The 17,149-nt window shown below is 43.1% G+C and overlaps 1 protein-coding gene across 2 annotated transcripts in view; it reads right to left on the bottom strand.

The window, feature by feature from the left end:
* ALG1 (ALG1 chitobiosyldiphosphodolichol beta-mannosyltransferase) overlaps positions 1 to 17,149 on the bottom strand; it is a 236,930-nt gene that overhangs the window by 124,864 nt on the left and 94,917 nt on the right. For both annotated transcript variants that reach the window (XM_085628273.1, XM_085628274.1), the window contains exons 6-7: positions 10,700 to 10,810; positions 1,495 to 1,616 (exon numbers count right to left, since the gene is read on the bottom strand). In XM_085628273.1, coding sequence (XP_085484399.1) covers positions 1,495 to 1,616; positions 10,700 to 10,810 — 233 coding nt within the window. The remainder of the gene's footprint in view (positions 1 to 1,494; positions 1,617 to 10,699; positions 10,811 to 17,149) is intronic.

The following is a 17,149-nucleotide window of genomic DNA, read 5'->3' as shown; positions in this document are numbered from 1 at the left end:
TCATGTGCATGTCTTAATATGATCTTAGGTTCAGATACCATCCTTCAAAGCCCCTGTCTTGAAGGCCCCAGAGAAAACACAGAATACGTAAGCCCAGAAAACGTGGGAACGTGGTCCCTCCTCCTATCCTGATCAAAGGGTTCTAATGCATTAATGTGGTCACAGAAGAGTTCAGGGGGCTCTCATCCAGTTTAAATCAAGGACAGAGCAATTGGATAGGTTTTGAATAGACTTTTCCTTCACTGTGTACCCACAGTTTTTCACTGTGGTTCTTCCGTAACCTCTAGATATGCATGTGGAGGCAGAATACACTCAACGTTGGTGTCTTTCATTTGTTCCAACAGAGAAGGAAAGGATTAGGGGAATGAAAGAGGGATATATTTCTTCATTCCCTCTCTCTCATGATAGACACCTATAAAATTGGTCTTTGGCACTCTTGAGGCATCATCTATTTTAGAAAAATCACACAGACTCATACTTATGGCCTCTAGGCAGGTGCACTCTTCAACTCATCCACCAACTGTAGATCAACATTATTCATAGGAGTGCCTATATTTTTGGAAAGTGGGCTGTGATGCTTTGGTGACAGTTATCTGTGACTGCATGGTTTGTGTTGTTTCATTCCCCCATAAGATGTTACCTTTAAACTGGGATGGCTGCTCAGTTGAGACATATTAAAGAGCTGTAACAATTTTAATCCAGGAACCAATCGCACAGCCCAGTATGCTGCATATGCAGAAGGAATTAAATGGAAAAGTGTCTGCTGTGTAATCAGGTGCATAGCAGATTAGCATGCGGCTAGGTCAGTTACACAGCCAACGGGACAATTATAAATGTTGGGGTTATCCCTGGAGTAGTAGAAAATAAAATAGAAAATGCAATATAAATGTGCAGTAATTCCCAAGGTAAAGTAGAGCAGTCTGGCTATTTAAATTCTATTAAAAGGAGGTTTATTCCATTTAATTGTTTTTCTCTTAACTTTGAGGTCCCATATAGCCAGACAGGGCGATTAAACTGTGGAATTCTTCATAAACCATTTAGAAAAAAGTACTGACAATTTTGTGGGTGTGGGTGATCTTCCCAGGGTCAAGTCTTCAATTCTTGTACCTGCATCTAAGCGAAGCAATAGCTATAGTCCTAGCTTTAAGGCTACAGAAATCCTTTCATCCCAGGCTGGAAATATCTAGTCTTGGAACAAGGACTCTAATGCTTTGACATATGGAAGTTTTGCCACTCCCAACTGATGGCAAGACTTAGACCTAGGTGAAGTCAAGCAGGTAGACCAACGATACACTGCACATCAGACAACGTTCTCATTGAAGGACATGCCTCTATGTTACTCCTGTTCAATAATTCCACATGAAATGACAACAATATCAACTGGATGAAATAGCGACTTGCATAATAGAAACACTTGACACTAAGTGACATCAGCTGTTTAGTGAGCTAGACACTTCTATAGAAGAAACTGCTATGTAAAAAAACAACCCATACCTGTCCAACTGGTGCTGCTGATCAGAAGTGCTGGCCGCCCAGCACGGTGTTTTACACGGCCAGTCTTGGTGTCCAGCTCTGTGAATGCAGATTTCTGTATTTCACGCTCCTCTGAGTCTATTCTGAACAAAATATGAGAAAGCAAAACAATATGTAAAGAGTGTGGAATTCAAACACTTTAGATCTGTCACACAAAATAAATTCTTAATATTTGGAGTCTTTTGCAATCATTTGTTCATTGTTACTTTGTTATGATTAAATGTATGTCATGCATTCTCCTGACTAGCATTAATTTAACTGTTGAGTAATAATCTTTCCAAAATTATAAAAGTTCAAAAGTTATTCTTTATGGTTCCACTTTCACAGATGAACGTATAAAATAGTTTAGCAGCCGATTTCCTTGTATTCAGCTTTACTCTGTGTAGGAAATCTGCGTTTGCTGCATAGTCCCTCCAGATTTTCCACATTTTGCCAAACCCTATTTTTTCTGGCTTCAGATTTCTATACACTTTAACCCTGCTAACCAGTGGTGGAGTGCTTATGCTTCCCCTTTTTAGCATGGTGGAATTGGCATACTCCTAATTGATTTATTTAACATGCCTATAAGTCCCTATAATATGGTACAAAATGACCCAGGTTTTGTAAGTTAAATGCTACTATTGGACTGCAGCATCTATTGTGCTATCCCCTACAGTGGCAGTGAAAACTACTAGTGTGAAAACTGCAAATCAACCTGTCAAAATAAACCAATTTGACCTGGTAAAAACATCCCTTAAATATTAATAAGTCGCCTCTATGTAGGCCTTGTGCTCCAGAAGACACGGTGAATGAAATTTAAAAGTAGAACATGTATAAATGTAATATTAACAGTCTTTACAGTGACTAGCACCCAAAAGCAATTTTCCACTGTGGCAGGCCTAGCTGCCCTATGTAGAAAACCAGAGTACAGATTGAAATCCTAATAACCAGGAATGGGACTAGCTAGAAAGATTAAAAAACTGTTTTGATAGTTATTAAAAATCCAACTCAGTGGTGTAGTCGGATTTTTAATAAATATTAAATAGAGTTCCCTTCTCCTGCTAGAAGTTCCTGGGGGCTAATTTGCATTTGCTCACCAACTTCTCCCAGTCATGGATTAGCATTTGAACAGGAGTGAAAAAGGTGTTAAATGCTTCTTAGAGCTACACAATAGGTCACTGAGATTGGCAGGTCGACCTGAAGTGCCAGTGAGGACTCCTTTGAGCTGAGCATAAGAGTGGAGGGATGTGAGCATCCTTTTCGGCATTACAGTGTCATATCCTGCTTGACGGGTCTGCTGGGTTTACAAATAACACTTTGGGGTGCATCTTAAAGGAGAAGAACAGGATGCTAAGACAATTCTGTTGTATACATTGTCTGGTTCCTGTAGGACCCTGCTTTATACTACAAGATGTCTGTCTCTGGAGTTTACATACAACATGGGGCACACTTGTGTATCCACTGTCTGGTTGCTTGAAAATGCTATTTTAGGTTTTGTACAACTTCTGTCTCTGGGTTTATTATGGGTACAGTGGCTGCCTCAAATTGGATTTTAGATTTAGATGTGGGTGTGTAGGAAAGGGACTCATTTGGACATGGTCTCCCCCACTTTTTGCCTGGTATTTGATGCGATTTTGACTGAAGTGTACTGAGTTCCTGCTAACCAGGTCCCCAGTGCCAGTACTCTTTCCATAAAACAAGGTAACTGTTCAATTGAACATCAACTGGCAAAAACTGTAGCACCTCTAGTAAATGATACCCTTGGTACCTAGGACAAGGGTACTAAAGAGGGCCCCCAAGGGCTGCAGCATGGATTGTGAAACTCTAAGGGACACCCACCAAACTTATGCAGACTGCCATTGTAGACTGCATGAAATGGTACAAACAAATGTGAAAACACAACATGGCACACACCGTGTGTTCCATGCCCACAGATACTGCATGCAATATATGTAAGTCCTCCCTACAGCAGGCCTTATATCCCTAAGGCAGGGTGCATTATATTACATGTGAGGACATACCTCCATAAGCAGATATGCCCCAGTGCTGTCTAGTTCAATTACTAGATAATACAAGTGAGCAAGTAAGCCATCTTAAGTATATGTACTGGGCATTGGTCATTACGAGTTCCCCCGCTACATGATGGCTCCACTGAAGTCTATGGTGTTTGGAATTAAACACCCTGTCTTAAAAAATCCATACTGATGCCAGTAGTGGATTTAATAAGATATGCACCCAGTGATCACCTTAGAGGTGCCCCCCAAAAACCTACCAACCTCTTAGTGTGCTGCAGGCGTGACCGGTCCATTTGGGTAGAGGGCCATACCCCTCCACCTTTTGCCCCGTACGAACAGTGTCTGTCAGGCTGAACAAAGTTCAGCCTGACAGACACTCTTAACTTTCTGTTCAGGGAGCCAGGAGCCACACATGCACATTTAGTGCTGGCTCCTGGCTGCCTGAACTGAACTTTGCTGGGCTGAGAAAGTCAAAGCTCCTGTGGGTGTGACGTTCTCAGCTCAGCAAAGGTTCCTGAGGCCCTCCCCTCAGTGACGAGGGGTAGCGTCACTGATTGCCTCACACCTGGGTGCTTCAGTTTTAAGCCCTGAAGCACCCAGGGTAGATTGTCAATTCGTGACACTTCATCACAGAGGGGGTTGGGGTCAGTAGTCTCACTGTCCCATCCCACTCTGTGAGGACGTTGGGACTGCTGCCTTCCCTCGTCAGCCAATGAGGGAAGGCAGCAGTCCCAAGCCTTCTAGAACCACCAAAGCAGCATAGAGCTGGCTGCAGGCAAGTGTGTGTTTTGTTTTCTTTTTAGATTGTTTGGTGCATGTATGTATGTTTGTGAGAGAGAGTGTGTGAGAGACAGCGAGAGAGAGAGTGTGTGAGAGAGAGCGAGAGAGAGTGTGTGAGAGAGAGCGAGAGAGAGAGTGTGTGAGAGAGAGCGAGAGAGTGTGAGAGAGAGAGAGCGAGCGAGCGTGCGTGCGTGTGTGTGTGTATGTGTGTCCCGTCCGCCCCCTCCCTGCAAAACTTACCGGTCGCCCCTGGTGTGCTGGCTAACTGGTATCATCCAGCATGCAACCACAGGCAGGTTTCTGATCCCCCCTGGAGGTAAGGGTCTGCGCTCTCAGAGGTCAGAAACAATGCCTGCTCTGGCAGACGGTATTTACACCTCCTCCAGCAGGATGGCTAGTGAATCTGCATGCCAAGGCAAGAGGCTTCAAAGTTTCTGCCGCTTTTGGTATGCAACACCGCTTTCCCAAGACCTGGGAGATGCCATCCCCTGCCCTGAGGCTCATCTGCCTCCAGGACATCGGGAAATTATATATGCAAGAGGGCCTGTTGCACCACCAGGCAAGTCACACCACTAAGGCAGGCTGCCTGATGTGCTCCACGAGGGAAGGATTCCACCATATTGATTTTGGTGGAATTAGGAACTCTGGGACATGGTTAAGCCCATTCCCCACAGGAAGTAGTCATTTAGGGGGCTTAGTGATGCCAAGGGTAAGTAGCCCATTGGCTATTCCGCTTCACTCACCTTAACACCCCTAAATTTAGTATGTAGGTGGCCCCTTGACACCAGGCACTCAGATTCACCTGACAAACTGTGGACTACCGGTGGGTTTTGGTGCCAAACCCTGCCTGCCTACTCCTGTCCTGACAATCATGACAATCTGACTCGTCCTGCAGCTGTGCAGCCTCCAAACGCCTTGGAGGGCCACCAGTACTTCACAAAGCCATCAGCATCTCCCTTGAAGTGGAGGAGCCACTTCCCTGCAACCTGCAACCACAACGTTTGGGTCACCGTTCTGCTGATCACTGGGTCCAATGACGCAGCAGCCATCCAGGAGGAGGTCACCGTGCTCCAGAGGATCACCTCCGTCACCCCATCGAATTTCGCTTGCTTGAAGTCCAATCCAGACTCTAACACCGCAAAGACAGATCAACCAGCGACACTCCAGAGCAGGTAAACCTGAACTGCTGGCAGATCTTGAGACCTTGACCCCCAAGCACCTTAAGTCCTAAGGGGACCCCCAAGATACAACTGCAAATAACTGTATACTGTATAGGTTTCTTTCTCCGTAGGAAAGCATTACACGCAAAAATGAATTTGTGTAACAGTTTTGCTTTACTGTAAAAATTAAAGTCTCGAAAAGTACTTACCCAATTACGAACGTCTTGGATTAAAAAAAAATATAAAAATACCTGTTATTTTTCTAAATTGGTGTGGAGTTTCTTCTCGAGTGTGCTTCTCATTTATTGTGCATTCAACAAATGATTAATACTATCCTCTGATACTCCTAAACTGCTCACCCACACTACCACAGACGAGAGCATGTGAGATTATTAATTTAAGCACTGTAAGCAAATAAGGGTTGTCTGGATATTCTACATAGTGTACCTCATTTTGGTGCACTAAATAAAAATACAGCTTCCAACGGGGATTACGCAAGGATCGCCATTGTACACTACCCACACACACACCCAGGACTCAGAGCCCAAGTTTAGTGTGACTAAGCGCTGCTACATTTTTGAAGCCCTGAATGACTGACCCTGCTCCCTCTTGTACCCGGGACACAGGAGTGGACTTCAAGGGTCATAAGGCACACCTTCTGTTCATGCTGAGGGACGCAGGAACCTGCAAAAAGCCTTTTCAGCAACTTCCCAGCTGACCTTTGGCAACTGGACACGGACTTAACCCCACTGTTAGCCTCTGCCTGACAACCTGTGAGCCTTAAGTGCCTCCTCTGAGGTCCTGTGGGGCTTTAGAAGTGTAGTCCAGAGGTTGATTGGAAATTACGGGCTAAAGTCAGAAGATAAAACCTTTGGCCAGGAGGAAAGTGGTTGAAGTATAAGACACATGCTCCATCTCGGTCAGCGACAAATTGCTCCTAGGTCCTAGTCTGCCATGATCAATAACTTCCATGGACACTTTGTGCTTCTTGGCGCTATTTCTACTCAAATATTTAAAAATTCATATCTCTGGATCCCCTTGTTGAATTTTTGTCATTTTGGAGTTTACTACATTTTACTCCACTTTCAAACTTTGACGTTTTTAGTGTTTTGCATTTGGACTGTATTACGGTTTTGGTACTGAATAAATACTTTGCATATTACTCTAAGTTAAGCCTGTCTGCTCTGTAACATACCTATCAGGGGGTTGAACTTGGGGTCATTCAGAGACTTTGAGAGTTCACCCTGACAAGGGTTGTGATTATTCCTTGAAGTGGGTAGCCACCCATCCAAATAATAAACTAATTTCCAAAACTGTCTGAAAGTTGGCTCCACTGTAGTGTACACTAGAGCAGTGCACGTGCAACTGGAACCTGAAGGGAAAGTTGTGATGGAGTACGGCTACTACTATGCAGGTATGGTTGGAAGGACCATCAAAGAGAGGCAGGTATGATCCATATCTCTATAATGAACTGAAACCAGCTGTTTGTGCAGTTAGATCACAACTGTGTCAATGAGGGGCTTCCAGCACTTTCTGTCCTCTTCAGGCGGTCTTGGAGAACTAAAACTCATAAAATGTTCATGGGGAGCTCTTGTCAAAAGCTCATGCCGCTCCCAAGATCAAAGGCCTGACAAAGGGGTTCCCTCCCTGCCACCCATGCTTGGAAGTCAATACAACATGTATAGATCTATTTTGGAGGCAAAGATTGGCTTTGGTCCAAATACATGAGAAACTGGGATCATTTTACACAACACTCATAATGAAAAGTCAGATGCCTTTAACACAAATGTATACATTTAAATAGAGCACTTTTTGATGGGATCCGGGAATATAACTCTTGAATTAGGTCATATTTAGTGAGACTGTTTTGCAGTTCAATAAACTGTATATAAGAGCTGATCGCGCTCGAGTGGCATGGGGCGAGGATCTTGGTGTTGATATCTCCCACGCTGACAGGCTTTATTGTTGTAACCAGACGTAGCGTTTATCCCCGAATTATCGCCTGCACCTAATCCATTTTAAATATTTGATAGGCTTTATCGTACCCCTGTTCAGTTATATAAGCTGGGACTCATTTCCAGTGACAGAAGCCTGCGCTGTCCTGCCCTGGCGGCGGATTTCTCCCATCTCGCCTGGTTATGTCCAAATGTATCTGACTATTGGCGCAAGGTCTGCACTGCGATCTCCAAGATCACTTCTACACTGGTTCGGCCCGACCCCCCGCTCTGCCTCCTAGGCTTTGTGAAAAATTGCCCAGACGCCTCCCGTCGCCTAATTGCCATGCTGCTTGTCCTCACGCGTCGTAGGGTTTCCATGTGCTGGGGACGCAGACCTGCCCCGAAGTTTACCCAATGGCTCGAGGATGCATCACGTTGCCAAACCCTACTATCCGAATTCTGGGACTTTATGCCGGACAGATCTCGTCCTCTGGATATTTGGGGGCCCCTGGTTTCATACCTTCACGCTCACACCCCTCACAGCCATACTGCCTCCCCCGTGCTCCCCGCCGGCGGCGGCCGCCGGTGTTGGTCAGTAACCACCCACTGCTCCACCCTCACCCCCACTCTGATCCAGCCCTCTCCCCCTTCCACAATTTGTCTCAGATGTATTCACGAATGTTCACTGCCCTGATGTGTAGGAGCAATGCTAACTTCAGTCGCTGCTTTTTGTCAGTCTCAACTATTTGCCTCTCTTCCTATCCCCAATTGTTGCTCTGTATACGGTGCTCTGATTTAATGCAAGATTGTAATGTGTTTATGCTATTTTGTCAATAAAGGTTATTGGAAAATTAAAAAAAAAGAAAACTGTATGTAAGAGGTATTTATACTACGAACAGAACTGCAAAGGAAGCAGAGGGATGCACATGGTCAAAGGCAAAATTACAATCAAGGAGTGAATGTAGGCATGGACGCTGGGTTCTGAAAGGGGGGTTGAACTATTTACTGTTCCACAGTGTAGTGTTCTTTAAAGCAGTATCTTTTCAGCATTTTTCTAAATTTGAAGAAGGGTACAGACATTCCTGAAGATTAAAGGGATGCTGTTCTAGATCTTGGATACATAGATTCATACATGAATAAAAGACTGATTGCATTACTGTGCAAACACTGTTTAAAAAATACCAAAAACAATTGGCACTCAAATAATTAGATGCATGAATTGTGTAAATCATGCTTTCGTTTATTGGTAATGAAAATGTAGCCCTCCTTCTGGGAATTAACGTATATTTATTTTTTTATATGCAAGTGTACACATCTTGTATATAAAAATGTCAATAACAACATTTCAGCTAAAATAGTTAACACAAGAGATGGACTGGAAAAAAGGAAAATATCTCTTGAGTTCAAAGCACAAGTGCATATGACATTTATGATGAGTGGGGGGAGGGAGGGGGAGATTATTGAAAATAAATTATATTGCAAGCTTGGGGTTTGACTAGAAGTTATTTGCAATTGTAAGCCAAAGCAGAGTATGACTGAATATTGCAGGAACCGAATGCTGTACATCATAAGGCGCAGATGTACAGCACCTTGGCGGGACACAAATCAAGTGCATGCACAGATGTGAGTTTCGAAAATAGGTAAAAACTGAAATGTAGGAATCACAAAAAACGAAATGACACTATAGTTTCTACTAACTCTACTAACTAAAGTAGATCTAAAATTACATTTCACCTTCTGCTGCTTTTATTGTCAGACGTTATCGGTTAGAGATAATATTAGAACCTAGTGAGCAAAACAGATACAGCACAAAACATTGCCAGTTGTGCTGGATGAACTGAAAAGAAACGGGAGCGGAGCCATTTGTCATGCTGGCCTCTGCGCCACTGTATCATACTTATTTTCACACCTTGATCTCATAATGAAGAACCGCCCAACACTGGCACAAGAAGCCAACAAAAAACAGTCCTATTGCTGATCATTTCAACTGATGAATCTTCAACTTGTGAAACCATCCACGAAATTCACGATGACAAATCTAAAGGACCCTCTGTACATAAACCCAATGCAAACAAGTTCCGCTTACAGGAAGGTTTTTGTCCGCTTACTCCAAGGAACATGATGTAACTGGACAGTCAGGCAAGGTTCCACTTGGTTCTTTGGTCTCAAAACCACGAAAATGGGCAATGAATATGAAGTTGCATGAGTAAAATGGATTAGGATTGGTTTAGTAACGGCTCCTTGAAGAATTGTTTAACGAAAATGAAAACATTGTTTTTAATCTGTAAGCATAATCATTTGTTTTTAAGCACTGCATGGTCCCATTTCATCTTCAATTTATCCGTAAGTGGTGCAAACCACTGATTGACCCAATACGCATCTTCAAGCACTTAGCCCAAAGGTGACCACGGTACTCCTAGGGGTAGACTAATATGGAAAAGAAGGCCTCTTTGCTGGAGTGCTAGCTTTGCGTCCAGATAAGGCACTTTTAGTCCCACCTGGAGGGGTCAGACGAAGTAATTGAACACCCTGTTGAAAAAGCGCATGCTCTGACTTCAGCCATTACGGAAAAAATGGCAGGGTGTCAACAGTATTAATTTTATGGACAGAGCCAAGAACATGGCCATTTACGTCTTTTTGATCCTACAAAATGTAGTGAACACCCACATACTTGCAATCATTTCCTATGGGAAAACACACATAGCTAAAATGCATATCTAAATGCAGGTTGTTGCCAAAATATTCTGAAAATTGTTTGGCCAAAGGACAACCCCCAGGAGTAGGCATAAAAGAAATAGACCACAAGAAAGTCTATAACTTGCATACATTTCTACGCTTTCAAAGCATCGTACTGACTATCCAAAAAGTAAGAAATTACAATGGATACATTTCAATCTTTAATACTAAACTTTTGGAAATCGGGCCAGTAACAGCAGATAAAATTACACGAGATTAACTCAAATAGCATTACTTTTCCATCAAATGAATGGTGTCATATTGTGGTGCTGACAATTGATTATGGCAAAGGTACCAAGACAAGGTCTTATCTCACTCACCAATCCCGGCGCATTTCTAGGAAAAGAAATTCTATAATGCCCTACCAGTAAAATTCTTCCACTAAGAAGTGAAGGCGCCTCATGAGAGCCTTAACTTTTCAATCAAATAATGACTCCTATGATCAATGAGGAACAACATTCGTAAAAGATTGAAACAAACAGTGAAAGGCAGCCCTTTCACTGACAATCTGATAGTAAAGAACAGTTTCGAGTTATGCCTGCCCCGGAGTAATACATACCCTGCTTTAAAAGGGGGATAGTCTTCAGACAGTTTCAGGAACAGTCGATGCTGATCCTTGAGTGATGTCTCCTTAAAGAAGGCGTTGGGCTTGTCATACAATGTGATTGCTCTGTAATTGGGAAAACGTTATATAGGAAAAAAGAAATTAAATATAATCTAAGTGCCTGTAAAGTAAGAAAACTCAAATGAACAGAAGGTACAAACATAAATGCTTTTCATGCAACATAGGAAATACATATCTCAAATTCTAAGACAGAATTACTATCATGCATCAGATCCCCTTAATTGTACTTTTTGGTTCCTGGTCCACTGCTGACCACATTTAGTTTACTGGATGTATATTGGTTATAGATCCTGAAAATGTACATGTATGTCCTTGTTCTGGATACATTGGAAGCAGTGATTAATAAAAACAAGTTTAAAAAAAAAAAGAATTTCTGGATGATCTCCTATGAAATTTCGATCTCTTCATGAGCTCTTACAAAAACCTTGATTCCCTCTTTGCTCTCAAAGTAATAGGTACGCGATGTTTCAATTTAATGAGTCAACAGTAAACACTCTTACAAACATTAAAGGGCTGCGTTCCAATAACTCATCTGCCTTTATGCGCAGGTCTGCGGCGAGGACACAGCTTGGTACCTACTACATTTCCCGGATACCCTGAATGTAGGTGCTCCATGCGAGGCACTCGGCATCCCTACCTTATTCCTGTTTACTTGTGAGGGATCTCTATCCTAGGCCGTTACTATTGCCATAACTTTGCGCTGCTTTTTAATTTCCTGGCAGCACTCACCAATAGCTACTGCAACAGTTGTTAGTTGGGGCCAAAGCTGCCTTTATGTACATGAGCGCCTGTGGCACACCTGTTCCGCGGCCAGCGCCAGCTACAATGTCGGATCCAATACAGGTGAAGCTTTAACCTCTGATTTTTAAAGGGTCTTGGGCTCAACCCAAAAACTAATTGCTATATCTGAGACCCAGAATGTTTAGTGGGCACAGCAGTCTGTTATGGGTGAAGGAAAGAGTTTGGTGTTTCTACTGAGCCTCCCTCTGTCAGTCCACCCAAACATACCCCAACCAACAGCTCTTTGCAGGGAGGCCTAATTATTGTTCGTTCCTTAAGCAAGCATGCACGGAAAGTAAAAGACTTAATCATTGATAACCAAATTGATGTCCTGTTCATTGCTGAAACCTGGCTAAAGCCTTAGGCCAATCCAGATATTGTGACTGCCTTCTCCCCGGGGTAAACAATCATTAGGATGGACAGAGAGGAAGTCTGTGGGCGCGGAATAGCCATTATTTTTCAAGACTGACTGCAATGTTGTTCCTCTGATCTTGATTTTCTTAAGGAGCAGATAGCCTAAGTTGTTGCCTTAAAGTCAACCTGCCACAGTCTGTGCGAGCTGCCATATCTATTGGCCCCCTGGTTCAGGAGCTTCATTTGTATCCACACAAGGGGAGGCACTTGCCATTTTTAACATTGCTAAAACGTTTCTCCAACCCCAAAAGACTTGTAAGAGACATTCCTACCTCCCAGGCTCTTTGTGTCCTTATCCCTACTTTTTTCGAACATAAGATATCTAACATCCAACATGGCTTCAGCTGATCTCATGGCACTGACCTTTCAAAAAACTCACTCACAGATGTAGGTAACATCAACCCAAAGGCTGGCCTAACTGAATTCCAAGAGGTCTCTTTAGTACATTCTCGTCAAGCTATTTTGACATGCAAATCTGGGTCTCCGCATGATCCCTGTCCACCATCAACATTGCATGCAGCTACTGACACGGTAAATCCGATTATTAATCTGATATTATATATATCTTTTGCCGGAAGCAGTAGTCCCCTCAGAATGGAAACAAGCAATCGTTAAGCCCATACAAAAGAAACAACTAGCCGATCCGACTACCCTGTTCAACTTAAGGCCTATTTCTCTTCTCCCTACGCTGAGCAAAATCTTGGAAAACTAGTCAATCAACAACTCATGACCTTTCTTGAGAACTCCGAATTACTCCATACTCGACAATCTGGCTTTAGGCCCAATCGCTCAACGGAGTCAGCACTTCTTGAAGTCTAGGAAACAACCAAAATGACCTTGGACTGTTGATTTTATTAGACCTATCCGCTGCATTCGATAACATCCCCCATGCCATTACACTGCAGCTGATTCAGATTATCAGAATTTCTCATAAAGCTTTAGCCTGGATCAAATCCTTATTTAACCAACAGAAGGCAAACAGTATCTCTAGGACAATTTTAGTCATCTGAAAGAGCAGTTATGATGGGTGTGCCTCAGGGCTCTTCCTTGATCACTGCCCCTTTTAACGTCTATATTGCCCCTCTCAACTCACTAATTACCTCATACACGATCGCCACCACATCTTATGCTGATGACACTGAATTCATTTTGTCCTTAGAGAAAAACTCAGTTGCCTCAGAAACTAATTTCCAGAATTTGTTTTGCTGACATAATGCCATGGATGCAGAACAATCATCTTAAGTGTAATTCCAATAAGATGGAAATTCTGTTCTTTGGCATATTCAACTCTTCCCTCCCCCCCCCCCCCCCACAAAATGGTGGTCAAACTTCATCCCCCACCCCCCTCAAATTTGACATTGATTTATCTTGCTTTCCAAAAGCCTCGACAGGGCAGGCATGTGTTTTAATCTCTAAAATCTTTCAAAAAATGTTTGCACTTTTTGCCTTTAGCTTCCAGGAAAACTGTAGCTTTTGCCCTTATTTCCTTCAGACTGGACTATTGTAATAGTCTCTATGCTGGCTGCACTTAACGTCTCATCCATAAACTTCAGATGGTGTCAGAATGCAGCAGATAGACTGGTTTTACAGCTTCCCAAGCGGAGTTCTGTATTCAGCTGCGCTTAATAAATTGCACTGCTACCTATTCATAAAGGATGCTCTTTAAATTACTCCTGATTGTGCACTGAGCTTTCTTACCAGCCCAAAATACTAATGACAGGTTTTGTCACTATCTGCCCCAACAGAAACGAAGATCCTCCTCTGCTAACCTTCTGAAACTGCCCTCTTTTAGTTTGAAATCTTGAGGGAGAATGTCTCTTGTCGTTCTAAACTCCAGGGCATGGAACCTCCTTCCTAGCACCATGCGTTCTCTCGAATCCCAAGCATCTTTTAAACGAGCACTGGCATAGCCAATAGGTCTCGCCTTTGGGACCTTATAAGTGTTTAGCCATGCAGTACATTATCCTGGGTGGTGTGACGCCAAGGATTGAAGAACTATACAATTACTACACACTCGGTCATGCTGTCTGATTCAGGAATACATGCTTGCCACAGGAAACATATATGGATACATTCAAAGGCTTTTTAATGGACTGACAGAAAGACAAGTGCCTTGATGTAAGCTAACAGCACTATAACATTTTATGTGTGACTGCACCACTAGAGTACTGAACAGCCTGAAGAATCAGCGTGAGGGGCAAGTTATGCTTAACACAATGAAATGACAGATTTAACACAACTTCTGCTGAAAACTATGCACTGAATTAAGCCCAATTGTTTGTGGAGTGAATGCACTTTTATATATGTGATTCATGGACTGCCACTCTTCGCTGCATTGTACTGCAGTTTCAAAAATAATTTGACTGCATTACCCTGTCTCCACTTTAAATGAGGACCCATGATGTCGGACTAAAATGTGACTCCTATGGCTCCCTCCCTGCCCCTCTCACAAATACTCCTCGCATTCTACACATGGACGAGATGAGGAATGCAGAGAGAGAGGAGAGTGGCAGGCATAGGATGGCCTACTGGCTTTACTGCTTGTCTATGAAGGGTGAAAAACAGCTTTCTGTAGTGTGTGACTGTTAGTCTGTGTAGGGTGTGTGTGAAGGTGGTGTGCGGGTATGAGAACGGTCTCAATTATGTGTGATGACTAGTCTTGCTGCTGTTGTGGCTTCTGTTATAGTCCTATTGGTTGTCTGTGACTGCAACTCTGAGAGGCCACAAGAGTGATGTCAGGAGTGAGATAGCCTGTGTGTGAAAGTTGAAAGAGTGCAGTCAGTACCTTGTGATTGCCACTCTTTGAGGAGTGTGACAGTGCTGGATGTATTGTCAGACTACTAATGTGTGAAGAATGCAGTCAGGTCAGTAGTATTAGAAGAGTGAAGTGTGCTGTCAGTAGAATCAGAATAGCGTGAGTGCTGTCAGTAGAATCAGAATAGTGTGAGTGCTGTCAGTAGAATCAGAATAGTGTGAGTGCTGTCAGTAGAATCAGAATAGTGTGAGTGCTGTCAGTATAATCAGAATAGTGTGAGTGCCGTCAGTAGAATCAGAATCGTGTGAGTGCTGTCAGTAGAATCAGAATAGTGTGAGTGCTGTCAGTAGTATCAGAACAGCGTGAGAGTGCTGTTAGTAGTATTTGAAAGTTTGAGTGCTGTCAGTAGTATAATAATACTGTGAGAGCACTGTCAGTAGTCTAGAAGAGTGTGATAGTGCCGTCAGTAGAATCAGAATAGTGTGAGTGCCGTCAGTAGAATCAGAATAGTGTGAGTGCCCTCGATCGGAATAGTGTGAGTGATGTCAGTTGAATCAGAATAGTGTGAGTGCCCTCGATCGGAATAGTGTGAGTGATGTCAGTTGAATCAGAATAGTGTGAGTGCCGTCAGTAGAATCAGAATAGTGTGAGTGCCCTCAATCGGAATAGTGTGAGTGCCGTCAGTAGAATCAGAATAGTGTGAGTGCCGTCAGTAGAATCAGAATAGTGTGAGTGCCGTCAGTAGAATCAGAATAGTGTGAGTGATGTCAGTTGAATCAGAATAGTGTGAGTGCCGTCAGTAGAATCAGAATAGTGTGAGTGCCCTCGATCGGAATAGTGTGAGTGCCGTCAGTAGGATCAGAATAGTGTGAGTGCTGTCAGTAGAATCAGAATAGTGTGAGTGCCGTCAGTAGAATCAGAATAGTGTGAGTGCTGTCAGTAGTATCAGAACAGCGTGAGAGTGCTGTTAGTAGTATTTGAAAGTTTGAGTGCTGTAGTATAATAATACTGTGAGAGCACTGTCAGTAGTCTAGAAGAGTGGGATAGTGCAGTCAGTAGTGTGTGATTACCAGTCTGTGAAGGGTGCATGAGTGAGACCTCGTGGATGTGGAGGAGAAGGGGTGATGTTTTTGAATAAAAAAGAGATGGTTTCTAGTGGAGATAGGGAGGTTTGAAGAAACCAGACCAGCCTATAACAAAGGGCCTATAAGTTAAAGGAGGACTGGAAGGGCGGGTGGTATGATTCATGAGGAAAGGGAGGAGCTGCAATGTGCACCTCTTCTGCAGAGTACTGTTCAAATATGGTGCCGGAATTAACACACGCTATTGAAGTAAACATACACTAGGCCATACTGTTGTTACGCAAAGCTGTGAAAAGAGACCAAGTCCAGCTGTAGTGGAAGATCGGTGGATTATATCAGAAAACCAAACACCTGAGGCTTCTAAGAGTGAGCTCAGAGAGGGCGTTTGGAAGGGTTTATGAATAAAGCACGCAGAAAAGTAAAATTAAAGGAAGGTATGGGGTCAAGCTATAAGAAAGAGAGCCGAACGTAAAAAAACGAGAGCTTTGCAATCCTTTTTAGTGGTATTAAAAGACGTATTTGTATTTTCAGGTACGGTTATACAGCATTTCTTACAGACATAAAATTGCTTTCAGTAGCATCTGAAAAATAAAAAATGTGATCTTTTATTTCTGACTATTACTTTTCTGAAGAGATAGGACAGATCCAGCAATTCCAGACATTTTGCTTTATGGTAGGATGCATTCTGGGACTTGTGTTTTCACTTTTACCGCAGGAGGTATCATACATGGCATGGGACACTTGGCGCTATGTAGGCTCTCAATGTGTCACACGCAGAAACAGAATCAGATGATCAAGACATTTCAATATTAGTGGAGCTCATTTCTAAATCTGTCTTCAGCATACATGACCCCCCTCCACCAGAGCCCAGCTGTCAACCCAGCATCCCAATATCTACAGAATGATGATCTGCCAGGAAGAACTTTGCAGGTATTGATATGACAACTTTCTTTAAAACAACATGGTATGCCCAAAGAATAGGACTATGCCCCTATCTTCATACTTCAAATGTACTTGTATTTCATGGCACAACATTCCCAGCTGCAGAGTGTCAAAGTCTTCCCGCCACATTTTTTTTTTTTTTTTTTTTTTTTTTTTTAGAAACCGTTGGTACACAATAAAATACAGACAAGGGCCTACAACCACCAGGGCCGGCCGCTACAGAGCCCGAGGGCCCGCAGTGCAACGCCACACATTCAAATGAACCAGAGGCAAAGCTCCCAGCAGTTCGTGAGCACATGTAACAGGCCGTGGCCATAGGCCAGGAGCAATCGGAAAAAACAGTTTCATTTTCTATTAAATATAAAACACACTCAAGGCAATGAGAGTCCGAAATAGCAGCGTGCTCTTCCC

This window comes from Triturus cristatus, chromosome 10 (genome assembly GCF_964204655.1).
Source record: "Triturus cristatus chromosome 10, aTriCri1.1, whole genome shotgun sequence".
NCBI lineage: Eukaryota > Metazoa > Chordata > Amphibia > Caudata > Salamandridae > Triturus > Triturus cristatus.
Note: the sequence above shows the minus strand (reverse complement) of the source record. Positions and strands in the feature narration are given on the sequence as shown.